General features: G+C 47.8%; 2 protein-coding genes across 7 annotated transcripts in view; one reads left to right on the top strand and one right to left on the bottom strand.

The window, feature by feature from the left end:
• DNAH10 (dynein axonemal heavy chain 10) overlaps positions 1–401 on the top strand; it is a 163573-nt gene extending 163172 nt beyond the window's left edge. Inside the window, 1 exon segment of the mRNA XM_020970246.2 lies at positions 54–401. Coding sequence (XP_020825905.1) covers positions 54–200 — 147 coding nt within the window. The 3' untranslated portion in view covers positions 201–401.
• A 1585-nt stretch (positions 402–1986) lies between these two features.
• Positions 1987–16763, bottom strand: part of CCDC92 (coiled-coil domain containing 92) — a 45674-nt gene continuing 30897 nt past the window's right edge. For all 6 annotated transcript variants that reach the window (XM_020970257.2, XM_020970248.2, XM_020970249.2 and 3 more), the window contains 3 exons: positions 8311–8457; positions 7469–7510; positions 1987–3419 (listed from right to left, as the gene is read on the bottom strand). In XM_020970257.2, the coding sequence (XP_020825916.1) occupies positions 2626–3419; positions 7469–7510; positions 8311–8440 (966 nt within the window). In that variant the 5' untranslated portion in view covers positions 8441–8457 and the 3' untranslated portion in view covers positions 1987–2625. The remainder of the gene's footprint in view (positions 3420–7468; positions 7511–8310; positions 8458–16763) is intronic.

Below are 16763 nucleotides of genomic sequence, written 5' to 3'. Positions count from 1 at the left end.
CCCACAAGATCTTCTCTGAGATCTCACTGTTTTCTCCTCTCCGTGGCCTTTAGAATACCTTCCGGACACCTGTCTACACCACATCCATGAGAAGGAATGCAATGGGAATTGGCTTAGTTTTTGAAGCAGATCTCTTCACCACAAGGCACATTTCACACTGGGTGCTACAAGGAGTGTGCCTCACCTTGAATTCCGATTAGCTCTTGAATGGGAGAAACTGGATTTCCAATTCTAAGTTCTGATGATGGCAATGGATATTCTGGGAACTCATGAAGAACCAGAAAACCTGGAATTATTTTCCTGGCATTGAGGCTCACTTGTATGTATTTTTACACTACAGGAGGGCTTGTCATTGATGGTTTTGTAATCTGAAAATAAATGTTTAACTTCACTAACATGAATCGAGGGGAGATGGTTTCATTTACTTTATAATTTCTTTTGTTATGATTTTCTGTGTTTGGGAAATAAACACGACCGAAGGATTTTTAACAAATGTTGGGAGTTTTGTTTTTCTTCTCAGAGATCTTTTCTGAGTAGCTAAATGTGCCCACCCGATGCCCTCTTGAAAGGAATGCTGTTCTAATGGGAATCACCAGAGGACTTAAGGGTGTGTTTTGGTCTAAGCCTCAACAATGCCTCCTTTCAAAACACATATTTCTTTGGACAGTAATTATTGGCCCAGCCCAGAACCTAGTTCTGTGCAAAAAGAAGGCTAAGACTGAGCTGCCCAACTTCTGGAAGTGAGACCCTGTTTGCCTTGTGGGCTGGGTCAATGGGAGTCCTCATTCTGCAAAGGTCTGTGAAGTCCTAAAGTATAGAATTATAGCCGGAAGAGACTTTAGAGGCATCTACTCCCACACCCTCATTTACAGAGAAGGAAACTGAGGCCCAGAGAGAGGGGAGCGGCTTGCCAAAGGCCACTCAGAGGCAGAGCCAAGATTCAGATCTGGACGCTCAGACTCCAAATCCAGGGCCTTAAAACCACTGGCACAATGCAAGCTTTGGGTGCTTCTCCCTGTTAGGACATCCTGGTGAGCAGTTGCACTTATAACCATTTTGCTTTTAGTCTGGTATCTTTTGGGAGTGCAGAGACGATTTTCTGAGTAGCTAAATTCTTCAGTAGCTTTCATCTCCCTTCCCCCAAATCCTAAATTTTGTATTAATCCATAAGCTAGGTGGTGCTAGACTCTTCCTATAGCAGAAGGAAGTTCATTTGGGAGCCAACTGCTGCCTGTGGGCTGCTAAGCTTCCCAGTGAAGACATACTTGTCTATCGTGAGTGACAGTGCCTCTAACATGGAAGTGATTTGTGGTGGTAGGTTCCCTACCAGGATAGCTCCCATCAGCTCATGAGCTGGTGCCCACATGGCTTTAATGGGCCAAGGAAGAAGCAAGCCTAGGCGGGAGTTTTCTGGGGGACACTGGGCAGGACATCCGAGGTTAGTTAGCACCTCGGGGAAAGAAACTATTCAGATTTTTATAAGGCATGTATTTTTATAAACAACTCCTTGAACTTAACTGCAGAAATATCTGAATGTTAATACACAATCAAAAGGTTACCCTTTCAGGAAAAGAAACCATGCCACAATCACAAAATCTAAGGTTTGGAAAGGACCTTAAGAAGAGGCATTCAATCCCTACCTGAGAATCGGAGGTTTTCTATTCTCTGGTTAAAGAACCCCAGTGGAGGGAGGGTGTGTGTGTATGTGTGTGTGTGTGTGTTTGGGTGTTTGGTTGAAGGAGCTCACCATCTTCCAAGGCAGCCCACATCTTTTGGACCCTTCTAACTATTTGGTTTTCCTTTCGTCAAGCTTCTGTCTGTCACTGCGGCACCTACCCATTGCGCTCAGGGGGGACATGAGATGAGGCCTTCTGGACAAGAGTCGGGCTAAGGACACATGACCCACTGAATGGGCCCACTGCTCCTCCCCCCTCCCTCTTTACCCCTCCCTCAAGTGGTTAATAAATGACACAAAACAAAATGATGGCAGGTTTAGAAAATAAAGTTTGTTGGGATCTTCAAAATTTGGAATAAAATATAACAAAAAAATATGAACACACATTAGGGTCAAGGTGACATGAAGAGTAATGTCAATCTTATTTAGTTCCTTTTGACATATACATATCTCTGCATTGTTGTCAATGCTGCCCGTGAAAGGTTTGTCGTGAAATTACAATCGTCTCCAGGGGCTATGTATGTATGGACTATTACATACTGAAGACTCCAAAGGGGGATCGTAAGTCAGTTTATACATGTTGTTCCAGCTTTATAATTAGGTATATCACTATCTGGGTTCGTTAATATCGCGTAATAATGCAGACTGTGGCCTGTGCTTTTGTCCACATGTGCGCTTGGATTAAATGGGGTTAGAAGCAAGCATTCAGATACACGGGTATTTGGCCACAGCATTTGGTAAATACATATTCTGCATTAGGAACGCAATCGGATTTTGGTTTGGGTAGAGGGGGAGGGAGGAGGAGAAGGGGGAAGAGAATAATTTGACAGATCTGAAAAAATTTGGCATGCATGGGACTTAAAAAAAAAAAGTGGTAGACGAATGTTTTTTCCTAGTAGTGATCACAGTGCATAAACAGCAATAGAATAGAGGGTCTCCTCGGTTTTGTCTTAAACAGTTCTATCGGTCCCTGAGTGCTTCCTAACAACTTTGCTTCCGTTAACCTGATCCACCGCCAGCGTCTCCACCTCGGGCTGCGCCTGGGCGGGCGGGACGTGATGGATGCGGTGCGCCACCCCGACGTGCGCCTTGTGCGCCTTGTCCCTGGCGGGGCTGTGCTGCTCCCCCGAGGTGCGCTCCGACGCGATGGGAGGGATGACCAGGGGCCTTTCTTTGATGAGGTGCACCTCGGCCGACTCCCGGGCCAGCAGAAACGGGGTGGGGTCCGGCATGGCGTCCACCGGCTCTCGCAGAAGCAGCTTGCGGCTCTCCGAGCCCAGTCTGTAGACCTCCTCGAACTCCGGGTTCAGCGGCGCCGACAGGCTCTTCTTCATGCGGCGCCGCGGGGTCTCGGGGAGCTTCTCCTTGGGGGGCGCGGGCTTGTAGCCGGCGGCGGCGCCGGCGGCGGAGCCGGCCGAGGACGCGGGGCTGGCGGCGCCCGCGTCGGCCGGGCTCATCAGCAGCTTCTTCTTGGTGGCGTGCAGCTGCGACGTGAGGTAGGCGATGGTGCCGGCGCGCTGCTCCAGCTCGCCCGACAGCACGCTCAGCTTGTGGCTCTTCAGCTTCAGCTCCTCCAGGTACTTCTTCTCTCGCTCCTTCACCGTGGTCTCCAGCACCGCGATCAGCGCGTTCTTCTGCTCCAGCTCCTGCAGCAGCGCCTGGTTCTCCGCCTCCTTCGCTTTGAGCTCAGCCTCCAGGTCTTCGCATCTTCGCTTCAATTCGTTGCTTCGGGAACTTCCGTCTCCTGGAATCACAAGCACGGAAAAGGGCGTGAGGGGCCCTCGGGAGGGGCACCGGGGTGCGGGTCGGGGCCAGGGGCTCGCCCGCTCGCCCGAGCCCCCTCTCCTCTCTCTCCGTCCGCGTCCCGTCTCTCTCTGTCTTCCCTCTGTCACTTTCTGTCTCTCTGCCTCTCTTGTTTCCTCCCTCTCATCTGTTTCTGTCTTCCTCTCTCCATCCACCTGTCTGTCCATCTCTTCTCTGTCTCTGTCCTTCTGCCTCTCTCCCTCCTTCCCCCTCTTTCTCGTCTCCCTCTCCTCTCTCCATCCATCTCTTTCTCTCCTCTCTCTCTCTATTCGCTGTCTCTGCCTTCCTCTCCCTGCCCCCCCTCTCTTTTTTCTGCCTCTCTCCCTCTCTTACTCCCTCCATCTGTCTGTCCATCTGCTCTTTCTCTCTTCCCTCTGCCTTTCTCTCCCTGCCTCTCTTTCTCCCTCTCCTATTTGTCTTTTTTCTTCCTCTCTCCGTCTCTCTTCCTCTCCCCCGTCTCTTTTTCTTTTTTCCCTTGTCTTTCCCTTTCTTCTTTCTGTCTCTTTCTCCCTTCTCTTTGTCTCTCCCTTTCCTCTCTCTCTCTGTCCCTTTGCCTCTCTCCCTTCTCTATGTCTCTCTCTCCTCTGTCTCTCCCTCTCCTCTGTCTCTGTTTTTCCCTCCCTCACCTTCTCCCCACCTTACCCTCCCAGAGCCATCTCCTCCCCCTGTTAACTGTTCCTCTGCCAGTCATTAATTTATTTTGTAAAATTAATTTAATCTTCTTATCTGTAAAACAGGAGAGCAGTACAGATCCACCTCTTTGGCAGCAATAAGCATTAAGTGCTCTCTAATAGCAAAGAAAAGGGGGATGGTGCCATGAGGTGGAAAACCTCACTCTACTGGGAATCAGGAAACATGACTTCTGTTCCCAGCTCCACAGCCTGGCTCACATAATTTAATCTCTCTTCGGTCTTTAATCTTCAAGCTCCTTCATCTTTAAAATGATGGGGCTGGAGGGTGGATTGTGGGTGAGGTGATCTCTGAGGCCTCCTCCAGATCAACATTTGTTGTTCAATGGGCCTGGAGTCAGGAAGATGTGAGTTCAAATGTGGCCTCAGACACTTACTGGCTATATGATCCTAGTCAAGTCATTTCATCAGTTTGCCTCAGTTTCTGTATCTGTAAAATGGGGATCATAATAGCAACTACCTCCCAGGGTTGTTGTGAGGAGTGAATGAGATAATAATCCTAAAGGCACTTAGCACAGTGCCTGGTACTTTGTGGGCACTATATTAATATTAGCTATTATTATTGTTCTATGTAATTGGAAGCATTCATAACCACCAGAAATAGACCCTTATTTCTGTAGATATACATAGTTACATCTGCTCACACCAATTATCTTGGAATTTAACTACTACCAGATTCATCTATTTTACTTTTCTTAAGACAAATCAATTAAATATATTATTTGATTGCCTATAAGGCACTCTTTTGAAAGGTGAAGTCTTTGTTTTTCATAATAAGCACCAAAAAAAAAAAAAGCCTCCAAAACTCTACAGAGTCCGCAAACCCAAAGCCCAGCACCGTGATTAGGAGAAAACCACAGTAAATGGGACCTGAGCTCATAAGCTTCCTCTTCTTCTGCCTCCTACACCTTGCTCTATCAATCTGTTTCCTTGCTAGTCTTCTACCTCAGGAGAGCTAGGCAACCCCTTCCCTACCCCTAGATACACCCATCTTCCAGGCTCAATTCCCTTCTGCATTCCCCCAGTCTGGGCTTTCACTCATTCCTTCCATCTCTCCCTCCACAATGGAACCTTCCCTTCTACCCATAAACACTCGGATTTCCATCGATATCAAAGCTACCATACGGTTGCCTTCCTACCTGAAATAACTGAATCTGCCATGACAAAGAGAACTGCTATCGACTTACTCCCTCCTTGAGCCCAGACCTCAGTTTGAGCTGGGATTCCCCAACTGCCTCAAATCACCCCAGGAGCTCTGAGTTCTCTGCAGCTTTGGAGGCCCTGAAACTCTACTAGTCAGATTTCTGTCCTCATTCTTCTTTCCACAAGGGCCTGTTGGGAAACAACCCTCATGTAATTCTGCCTTCTATACATGAAGTGGAAGCTTAACATATTTATGATGCCATATCTCATCTTCTAGGCCCTACCTATGCCTGTAATTGAAGTTTCCAAATCTGGCTAATTCAGGCACCAGCCAAACAATAAGGGATCTGCTTCTGGCAGTTTTATCCCTCCTCTCCAGGGGAAACGCCACAAAGCAGACAGTCTGTAACAGTATGACTGATCCATGAGTTGTCTCCCAGCTTTCCCTGGGCCTGCTTCCCTTGCTGTGACACAGCTGAAAAAGGATGTCCGGGCTTCCAGCAGGCAGGCACCTTTGAGGGCACCTGAGGATGCCCATGCACATCTCTGGAGCCACCGTCACACTTAGAAATGACGCTTGCTCTGCTGCATACTGCTTGCTCCAATCAGCCTTGGTTACACGTGCTGTTTGCTATCTCTAAGAGTGTTGTGGGTGCTGCCAATGGAAGGGGCAGGGGTGAGGCATGCTCTGGAGAGCTGGTTTCTGGGGCTGTCCATTGGCACCGACTGATACCTGTTCCGCCTAGTGGCCAACCCTCTAAAAGTGGTTCAGAAAATTCAGACAAAAACCAAACTAGGGATGTAGCTCCTTGAACAAAATTGTCCCCTTATGCCCTGCTAGGCTCTCTCGAACCTAAACTGGCTGTTCCTATTGGTGTTGGAGCCCATGAGAAGTTTTCTTCCTCGTATTCTTCAAAGAATTATTAGAAGACCACAGAAACCTGCCTCTTCTCTCCTCCCTTTTGTCCCGAGGGACCAATCCCAGGAAGAGTGTGCTAGCTATGTGATTTGAGGTTCTCCAGAGGCAGTAGGAAAACTTGGAGGTTTTCTCTAGAGAAAAGCCACTCTAAAGGGGTGGCTTCTCCTAGCTCATTTCTAAAGCCTGACCACACAGGACTCAGTTTCTCAGAGCAGAATCTCTGGTCTTTGAGGTTCGTGGGACACAGCTGCAGTGTGGGGCTCAATGTGACAATGGGGGATGGGGCCAGAAGAGCTTCTCTGGTTTCTGTCATCAGACCTCTCTCAAGATTAATTCATGTCTCTTTTTTAAACCACGCCTGGAGAACAAAAGGCTTTTGAGGCTGTAATGTGATTACTCTAAGTGGAAAAATGAGTACTTGGTGATGCACTGAAAATGAATGGAAATGAGCCATGTTTTAGCAGAAATCAGAAAGGCCCATAAATGATGTCACTCTGAGAAGCTGAAAAAAAAATTGATCTTGAACAGGACCCATACTCTGTAGTGGGTTTTTTCTTTCTTCTTTTTGCATCAAACCACCAAGCCTTGGAGGATGGACTGTTGGGAGCAATTGGTTCTGGCTCCTGGAGGGCCCTAATCTGTTCGGTCATGAGGGTTCCAGCTGGGACCTCCAGGGCGCCCGCACCAAGGGGCACCTTCTCCAGGAGTGGCCAAAGATGGGGATGAGCGCTATTAAATCCTGGAGAGCCAGAGGACTCACCCAGAGACAGATGAACAGGGATTTTAGGAAAGCCTGGCTGTGGCACAGGTGTAGGCAGCCGAGGTGGCTGGGTCCCACATGGGGCACTGGCTAACAAATAGCTGTGCCTCTCCTGGTGGTGTCACCGAGCCCTCATGGGATGAAGGCACTGAAGGCCTAAGCAGTGGGTTTTCCTGGAGAGGCAGTGAGTGTGTTAAGGGAGAACAAAGCAGTGGGCACATTGTATTAGAGGACCTCAGTTCAAAGCCTAGCTCTGCCATTTCCTTCCTATGTGGTGCCCCTTGGTGCCTCAGTTTTCTCCTCTGTAAAATGAGAGGGGCTGGAGTAGTTGATCTCTTTAAAAATCCTGTGAGTCTGGAAGGGAGGCAGGGAGGTGTGGCCGTATGAGTGAAGTCCGAATATAACCTGGGAAAGAAGGAAGTTAGACCAACAGGTGTCGCTGTTACACTAAGAAAACCACCAGCATTTGGGGCTCTTACCTGCCTGCTCCGAACTTTTCAGTGTCAGCTCATATGTTAAATCTAAAAAAAAAAAATGCTGTATGTTAATGCTGTGTTGTCATCGGAAGCTGCAACTATCTATTCCAGGCGTGATGACTCAGGAAATATTCTCGTGAGCCAGCTCTTACCAGAAAGTCCCTGTCTCTGGTAGAGCAGCACATGAGGAATAACTCATTAATTATCTATTATCGTTAATAGATAATCTGAGGCAGTTAGGTGGCCCAGTGGATACAGCGCTAGGTCTGGAGTCAGGAAGACCTTCGTTCAAATCTGACCTCAGAAACCTACTGGCTGTGTGACCCTGGACAAGTCACTTAACTCTGTTGGCCTCAGTTTCCTAATCTGTAAAATTAGCTGGAGAAGGAAATGGCAAATCGCTCCAGTATCTTTGTCAAAGAAACCCAAATGGGGTCACAAAGAGTCAGACACAAGCCAAACGACAACAATAAAACAGCTGATCCAGGTGGGAGGGGGCTTAAAATTCGAGAGTTTTGAAAAGAAAGCTCTCCACCACCCAGGGGAAACGGACTAGCAAGGCCACCCCCCTCTTCTCTGGTGGCCCCAAAGAAGCACTTGAATGCTTTTTCCTTAACATGTGACTGAGTGAACTAGAGCCGCTGAAGCCAAGCACAGCTTCCGGTCCATCGGGTGCCATCTGAGAAGGCAGTGGGACTTGGTGGGAAGACCGCGGGCACATCCGTTTGCCCTCTCTCCAGCCCCTGGAGCCTCCAGCATGCTGGCCCTATTTGCCAGCACGGCTTCAGACGGCCCCCTGCAGGGCACAGACCCTCCCCCACCGCCGGCTGCCTGGGCCAGGCTACCTGTGCAGTGTTGCTGCAGGCGTCTTATCTCAGCGTGCAGGCCTTTCAGCGTGTTGGCGTGTTCCCGCTGAAGGAACAAGAGGTTCTTCTGGGCACTGTGCAGCTGGTTCTCCAGGTTTGAGGCTGCCATGCTGACATCCAGGTGACCTGAAAGTGAACACCCACCGTGGTCAGAGGCGCCGAGCGAGCCAATTAAAACAGCAAGCTCCTCGAGGACCCCTGGCTAGACCCGAGGCAGGGGGAAAGCCACGGGCGGGGAGGGCCTCGAAGCTGAAGGGAGAATTACCTGGAAACACGGATTCCGTGTGCACAGCTAGGACAGAGAGAAGCGGCCAGTGCAGGGAAGCCAGGAGCTCAGGCCGGAGTCTCTCTCTCCAAGAGCCGACAAAGTCCAGTTCTACAACTGTGTATTTTGGTAAAATGGGGACACGCAACCTACCTCCCAGAGAAGTGCTGGAAGAATGAGGTAAATGGCTCTAAAAGGGACCCGGTGGAAATGGTCTCAACGTAACTGTAAATGACGATCGATCGCTTTCCTTGCAATAGGTAACGGCTTCGATGCTTTAACAAGACCTGCTCTCCCTCTGAAAGGAAACTGGAGAGGAATCACCCTGTATCAGACGGCTCTTGTGGTGCTAAAGCCCTGCCGGAGGCTGCGGGAGCCCCCAAGGGTCTGCCAGTGAGGCCTGAAGGACACATGTCCGAAGCAGCTCCAGCTCCAGTTCCGGCCTGCGGGAGTTTAACTGACCGGCCCAAGGCCATCACTTCTGTGCCTGTTGCTATGGAACAGATGTCAGAGCCCCCCAAACAGGCGTGAGGCTTTCTGATTATTGGATACTTGTTGCCACGGGAACAGCAACATTCAGGCTTAAGGGAGTGGACTCGGAGCACTAGAGGGAATATTTTGTTCCCACCCCAGGAAGGTAATGCCTTGACCACTCTTGGGTGAAGAGCTTCAGCCAGCAGCCAGTCAAAGCCTTCTCTCCCTATCAGTCCACCACTGATGGGAGAATGACGGAGGCACGTGCCCCTGACGTCCCAGACGCCCAGCTAGGGGACAATTCACTGATCCTTGGAGGGAAGGTCATGCTGACCAGAGAGGCTGCCCGGCCAAGGCTAATTTGTGCGCGCAGCTCACTGACATCTGGGGCCCGGGCTTCCGTGGCAGCGGATGAGCTTTCTGGTCTGAAGACTTAGGATCAGGCAGATACAGGCTTTAGTTCATCATCCCACTTCCTAAGTGCTCACTTATCGATTGACAGAGGACCGAGTGAGATAAGAGACCCTTACCTAAGGACTCGGGCCTTTTGTTAATAGAGCTTTTATTGCTTAAAAATGGACGTTATCTATTAACAAATGCTGAAATCTCAGAGCTGCCTGGAGTGGGCAGCTAGCTTTAAGCTTAATGAGTTTACCGAGGCCTTTATTGGCTTAAAAGAAAAAAAATGAGGACAGAACCTTGTTTTCCAGGACAATCGAATGAGCATTTTCCCAGCCCTGCTTTCTTAGAATCACGCACAACAGACATCAGAACCTCCTGCAGATGGACGGGCATCTAAAATCGAACTTCAGCCAGGCTCCTTAGGCGCAGAGCCCACAAAAACAAATTGTTGCCAAGAGGCAGATTGTAAGAATGGATACAATGGATGTTCAAGGTCACACACCAAGTAAACCTTCTTTATTTAGCTAAAAATAGAGTGCTTCTGAAGAGACTGGTTTAAAAAGCGTTTACCATAAAAGCCGAGGCCTTAGTAAAGTGAGGCTCGGGATGCTGTATCCACAGCTACATGACACCGCAGCTCTCCAAGCAGCCCACGGTTCCTGAGCAACAAAGACAACTTGCTTTGGGCCTGGGGCTGATTTTAAGGGGGAAGCCACTTGAGGCCACGTGGGTCATCCACCGGCCCAGTTCCTCCAATGGCACAAAGTGCTAACAGCCTGTGCCTTCTCATCCAACCAGATTCTTGTCTTCAGTCTCCCCCAGATCCTCCATGGGAATGCAGCCACTGTGCCGGAGGCTTTCCGTTAGGTCTCAGCATTTTACAGGGCAGGATGGGGCTGCCCATCTGTTGTCTGGCCCTCTGTCCCAACTGGCCCTCCTCTTTTTCTGTCTACTTCTCGTAGGCAGAGCCATAGACCATTTCTTCTCCTCGTGGTCTCTCTATTGCCTCTCGGGCAGCCTGAGATTTGGATGCTTCAGAAATTGTGATATTCCATGAATTTCCCCGTGTTAAAATGGTGGGGCTGGATGAGAGGGCCTTTGAGGTCCCTTGTAGCCCTCAATCCGTGATTCTATGACTTGCGTTCCTGGCAGTAATTTTAACACTGAATTCACGCTAATAAAACCACATGTCTAGATAAAAAAAAAAGGCCACATGGGACATTTCAGGAACATATCGATTACATTAAATCAGGCATGTCCGCACTTGAAAACAAAACCTGCCTTCTGTAATTTGCTGATGACTGTCAGGGAGGTGAGCTGCAAACACACGTGCACAGACAAAGGAAAAAACTCCTGTAGGACCTCGGCCCTTCCAGGCCATGAAATGAAATCTCATTTAGATTGAAAATAGATAGTATGCATTTGTTTCCACTCTGACTGTCCAGAAAGGGCACCTGTGTCCCATTATAGTCATTCTTGGGAAATATAGTGGTGAATATACCCCCTTGAAGCTGTTCAGCTAGACCCAGTCTAGACGGAGAGAAACACAAAGAAAATAAGGAGAGCGTGACCTTGCAAGTTGGGTATGATGAGCAGCTAGGGGGCGCCATCATGCATAGAGCGCTAGGTCTGGAGTCAGAAGACCTGAGTTCAAATCCAGCCTCAGACACGTTCTAGCTGTGAGACCCTGGGCAAGTCACTTAACCTCTGCTTGCTTCAGTTTCTTCATCCATAAAATGGGGATGATAACGCACCTCCCAGGATTGTTGTGAGGCTCAAATGAGGGCAATGGCAAAGTGCCTGGCACATAGTAGATGCTTATATAAATGTCAGCGATGATTATATTGACATTTGTTCTGGGTCATCACCGATATCCAGAGGTTGAGAGGCAAGCCTTCCTTATAATTGTTCAGTTGTGTGATCTCTAAAAAGGGGTCTCCATCCCTCTCATCATCACCAATTATATTTCAAGTATTAACATGCCTTCTCCCCTTAGCACACTGTCGCTGGGCAGCATGTGTCTGGGTACGCAGGGAGTAAGCCGTGGTCACCTCAGAAAAGGGAGCCCTTCACCTGTCCCAACACTGACCATTCAGGGAGAGGCGGTGAAGCGAGAGGATGGAAGGTTTGGCCTCGGAGTCAGAGAGCCTGGGTTCAAATCCCCCTTCTGACACATATTAGTTGTGTAACTGTGGGCAAATTACTCAGCGTCAGATAATTCTGGAACTACAAGCTGCAGATGAGATGGTGATCGGTAGTAGCAGAGGGAGTTTCCACACTGGGAACATTTCCTCTGATACTAATGAAAGTCCAGAAAACCTAAAAGAAAGGCCAACAAATTCCCTCTAGAACGCTTCTTCATTTGACCTCCAGGAGTAGCAATATTACTGACTTCCAGAGTGGGGGAGACAGCTAAGATTCAATGCAGGAGAAATACTCTGCATTTAGATTCTGATAAAGGGACGATAAAGATATTGATTTAGGTATCTGACCATTCTGGGCATCAGACAGTGCGCTCTATGCATACCATGTCTAACTGGAGGGCCAAGGAGAAATAGGGATGACTGTGAAGGCATCTAGAGCGGCTCATTCAGGCATTTGTAACATCTTCAAGATAAGGGACGTGAAGCAGCCGTTCTGGTCCATTGGTCCCAATGTGGGGGGCGAGGAGCTGGGTCAACAATTACAGACATATAACCCACTGAGCGGACTGGGTCTCAGCTGTACGTCAAGCACACACAGTGAAACGTGGCCCTGGCTGGGACTGTTGAGATGGCAACGCAGAAAACTTGGCGCTTGTCAAAACTGCGGCTTTTGTCTTTGTGTGAAAGCTTTGCAATTCTCCACCCCCCAAGAACAAACCGGTTTGTTTACTGCTCAAAGCCAACACATCCCTTTGCAGGCCCTGGAGCCTCTGTGGCTCAGGGCGGGGCCGTTGGGCTTCTCCTCCTCCTCTTAAGGTCCCAGCTCCTTCCTCCACTGTCCAGCACAGCATCGCTTTGTCCAGCAGGTGGCATCCGTCCTCTTCTAACATAGGCCAACCTGCAGCTCAGGCAGCCCCAGCACTTGGGGTCCTGACATGCCTTTCCTACTTGGTTTCTGGGTCTCGGCTATGAGTGTCCCCCTTGCAGGACACTCATGTCTCCTGAGCTCTGCCCTTCCCCCTCTGGCCTGCTGACAGCACAGGTCAAGCATAAAGTCAGACCAGGTTTCACTGTTTGTCCTTTAGATGGTTCTTTTTCAGCTTCATATCTTAGACCAGAAGGTCTCAAACTCTTTCTTTGGTAACTCAGGACCCATTTAACCTCTTAAAAATTACTGAGGACCCACCCCCAAAGAGCCTTGGTTCATCTTGGTTACATCAACTGATGTTTACCATATGAGAAATGAAAACATCTTAGTATTATTATGAAAATAGTTTTGACCTTGCGCATGCCTTGAAGGAGTTGTATGAGAACTTCTGTCATAGATTGTGAGAGCCAAGATGGAACCATGTTGTGTCTATGGAGTTTTTTGTCTAGTACTTAGCAGAGGGCCAGGCAAATTCACAATGACTGTACCATGCTGTACAAAAAAGCACCCTCCAATCCCAGATATTGGGGCAAACCCCCACTATTTGGCAAGAACTGCTGGGAAAACTGCAGAGCAATCTGGCAAAAACTAGGCATAGACCAACAACTCACACCATATACCAAAATAAACTCAAAATGGGGACCTGATTTAGACATTAAGGGTGATATCATGAGCAGATTAGCAGAGCATGGAAGAAATTACCTGTCAGATCTATGGATAGGGGAAGAGCTCATGAACAAATGAGAAATAAAGAAGTAAAATGAATAATTTTGATTATATTAAATTAAAAAGGATTTGCATAAACAAAATGACTGTGACTAAACAGAAAAGAAGCAGAAAACTGGGGAAAGTATTTGTAGCAAGCTTCTCTAAAAAAAGATTTCATTTCTACATAGAGGATGAGGTCAAATTTGTAAGAATAAGAGCCATTCTCCAGTTGATAAATGGTTGAAAGATGTGAATAGGCAGTCTTCAGATGAAGAAATCCAAGCCATCAATAACCATATGAAAAAATGCTAAATCATTAGTAATTACAGAAATGTAAATTAAAACAACTCTCAGGTACCACCTCACTCCCATCAGATTGACAAAACTGACAAAAAAGGAAAATGACAAATGCTAGAGGTAATGTACATGAATGCGCTGTTGGTGGAGTTGTGAACTAATCCAACCATCCTGGGGAGCAACTTGGAACTATACCCCAAAAAACTAGAAAACTGTGCACACCCTTTGACCCAGCAATACCACTTCTAGATCTATGTCCCAAAGAGATCATAAAATGGGAAAAGGACCCATGTGTACAAAAATATTTATAGCAGCTCTTTTTGTGGTGGCAAAGAACTGGAAACTGAGAGGATGCCCATCCATTGGGGAATGGCTGAGCAAGTTAGAGCATATGAAATGAGGAAATGCTACTGTGCCTTAACAAATGATGGAGATAGTTTCAGAAAAACCTGGGAAGACCTGTATGAACTGATGCAAAGTGAAGTGTGCAGAACCAGGAGAACAATCTACACAGCAACAGTAACATTGTAACGATGATAAATTGTGATAGACATAGTAACTCTGACCACAATTCCAAAGGACTGACTATGAAAAACGCTATCTACCTCCAGAGAGAGAGGGAGAACTGACAGAGTACGGATGGAAGCATATTTTTCTCCCTTCCTTCCTTCCTTCCTTCCTTCCTTCCTTCCTTCCTTCCTTCCTTCCTTCCTTCCTTCCTTCCTTCCTTCCTTCCTTCCTTCTTCCTTCCTTCCTTCCTTCCTTCCTTCCTTCCTTCTTTTTTCTCTCTTTCTCTTTCTTCTTTCTTCTCTCTTCTCTCTTTCTCTCTTCTCTCTCTGTTCTCTCTCTGTCTCTCTCTTCTCTCTCTGTCTCTCTTCTTCTCTCTCTCTCTCTCTCTCTCTCTCTCTCTCTCTCTCTCTCTCTCTCTGTCTCTCTCTCTCTTTTGACATGGCCAATGCAGAAATATGTTTTGCGTGACTTCACGTGTGTAATGGGTATTATATTTCTTGGATTCTCAATGTATGGGGGAAGGGGTGGAGGGAAGGAGAGAATTCAAAACTGAATATAAAACTGAATAAAAAACAAACCAAAAGGAAGAACACCCTCCAGTCAAAAGGAAGTCATGACTTCTCTTAATCTTCACCTGTCGTCCCCCCCCCAACCCCATTAAGCAGTTCATTATCCTGAGGCCGATGGTAAAAGGACTTCTCCAGTGGCCACTGGCCCAGCAGTCACCACATGAAGATAACTCTGAAGGAATAAATGCAGACCACAGAAAATTACAAGTTTAAAAAGGGTCTTAGCACATAATAAAAACAGACGTTTCACATTTTAAAAACTGGTTAAAAGCACTGCCCTTAGCTGGATTTTCTTCATCCTTATCTGGAAGATAGAGACGAGTCAGATGTCTATTGACACGGAGATGATTCCTTTTCAGATGTAGGCCTGGACCCAGTGATCTGAGGTCTCATCACCAAATCTCAGAGCTGGAAGGCACATCTGAGACCACGGAGGCCCACAGCAGCCCCTTCCTCTTGGAGACATCTCTAATTTACCAAGTTTGAATCTGCTTCTCTGCCACCCCTCACCCACTGCCTCCAGGTCAGCAGAGCCTCATTAGGTAGGAGGCCTTAGTGACATCACCCTACACACACACAACATCGTGAAGGAGTGGCTTCCAAAGCTTCTTTCTCTCTGTGGCCCCAATATAGAAACAGGCTCCTTAGAGCTTAAAAGCCCCATCATCGTTGGGAAATTACTCCAAACACTGTCTGATGACAAAATGCCTTCCAGTCCCAGGATCTCTCAGGGCCAAATGAACAAGGCTTGAACTAAACTCTATGATGCTGGTGTCTGGTCAGCTGGTCCTTATTCTCCCTAGGGACCAGGGGTTGTGGGGATATGACCTGTCCAAAGTCATAGGGAAAGGGCAGCCAGGTGGTGCAGTGGATAGAGCACTGGCCTTGAATTCAGGAGGACCTGAGTTCAAATCTGGCCTCAGACACATAAAACTTGCTAGCTGTGTGATCCTGGGCAAGTCACTTAACCCCACTGCCTAGCCAAAAAACAAAAACAAAAAAACCCCCAAAAACAACAACAACAAAAAAACCCCAAAGTCATAGAGAAAATAGGGGCAGGACCAGGAACAAAATCCAGGGCTCCTTCTTGGCCCAATCCACCACTTACATTCTCTCTGCTATGAGGACCAAATAACGAACTTGTGTTTGGGGAACATCTCTCCTCTGAAAAGTTCAAAGAGCTGACTGCCCCTTTGTAGGTGGTCTCCCCAAGATTCCTCTAAAAGAGAGCGGAGCGAGAGGCCAGGGAAGATGGAGCACACATTTTAAGCAGGAGTCTCAGAAAGGCTTAGTTTATGGCTTCTGGCTTCTCCTGGTCTTCAGGTTTGTTTAACTAACATGTTCACACACATCCTAAATGGTCACTAACCAAAGAAATTATGATTTGAGCCCTGGAAAGGCAAGGTGAAGAGGCCAAACCATTCTATTCTACATCGCAAGATTATAGAACTAAAACCAATTCTGTTAACTGAGGGAGGCCCAGATCTTCACACAGCACACTGAGGTTCACAAAGCCTTTTGACACAGTTATCATACATTGTTATCTCTGTTTTATGATAGGGGAACTGAAGCTCTGAGAGTGAAAGGCTTGTCCATGGACACACAGCTAGTAAGGCTCGGAGGCAGGATCTGAGCCCTGGTCTCTCTTCCTTGGGTAGCTTTGTTTAACATTCTTTCCTACGAACCGGGCTGCCTCTCATTAGATCTCTGTAAGGGGAGCGGGCGAGGAGGAGGCCCTCCTTGCTTAGGGCTGTAGGCTCAGAATTCCTCCGAAGCAGCAGAAAGAAGAGAACCTCTCAGGACCGACAAATTTTCCTGATCATAGCACCTGCTTACACGCTGGCTCAGGCACAGCTATTGATGCCACTATTCTGGTCTTTGCAAAAATGCTTACAGAACTAAAACCCGTTTCTCAGGAGCTGTCTGGGAAGCTGAGTCAGCTGCAAGATGATTCCTGGAGAAAAGATCGTCATTTCAGGTCATCTCTCAGCTCAGCCCTGAGCAGCTTTCGGAAATGGTCCTGATAGGAGAATCTGAAAATCAGACAACTCTCGAGTGGGAGGAGTTGCTGTCAGACTAACGCTAAAACATCACTTTATCACGCCTCCCTTGCTCAAGAATCAGGCATTTTTTGG

This window comes from Phascolarctos cinereus, unplaced genomic scaffold (assembly GCF_003287225.1).
Source record: "Phascolarctos cinereus isolate Bilbo 61053 unplaced genomic scaffold, phaCin_HiC Scaffold_4;HRSCAF=312, whole genome shotgun sequence".
Lineage (NCBI taxonomy): Eukaryota > Metazoa > Chordata > Mammalia > Diprotodontia > Phascolarctidae > Phascolarctos > Phascolarctos cinereus.
The sequence above is the reverse complement of the archived record's forward strand: the minus strand, read 5'-3'. Positions and strand labels throughout refer to the sequence as shown.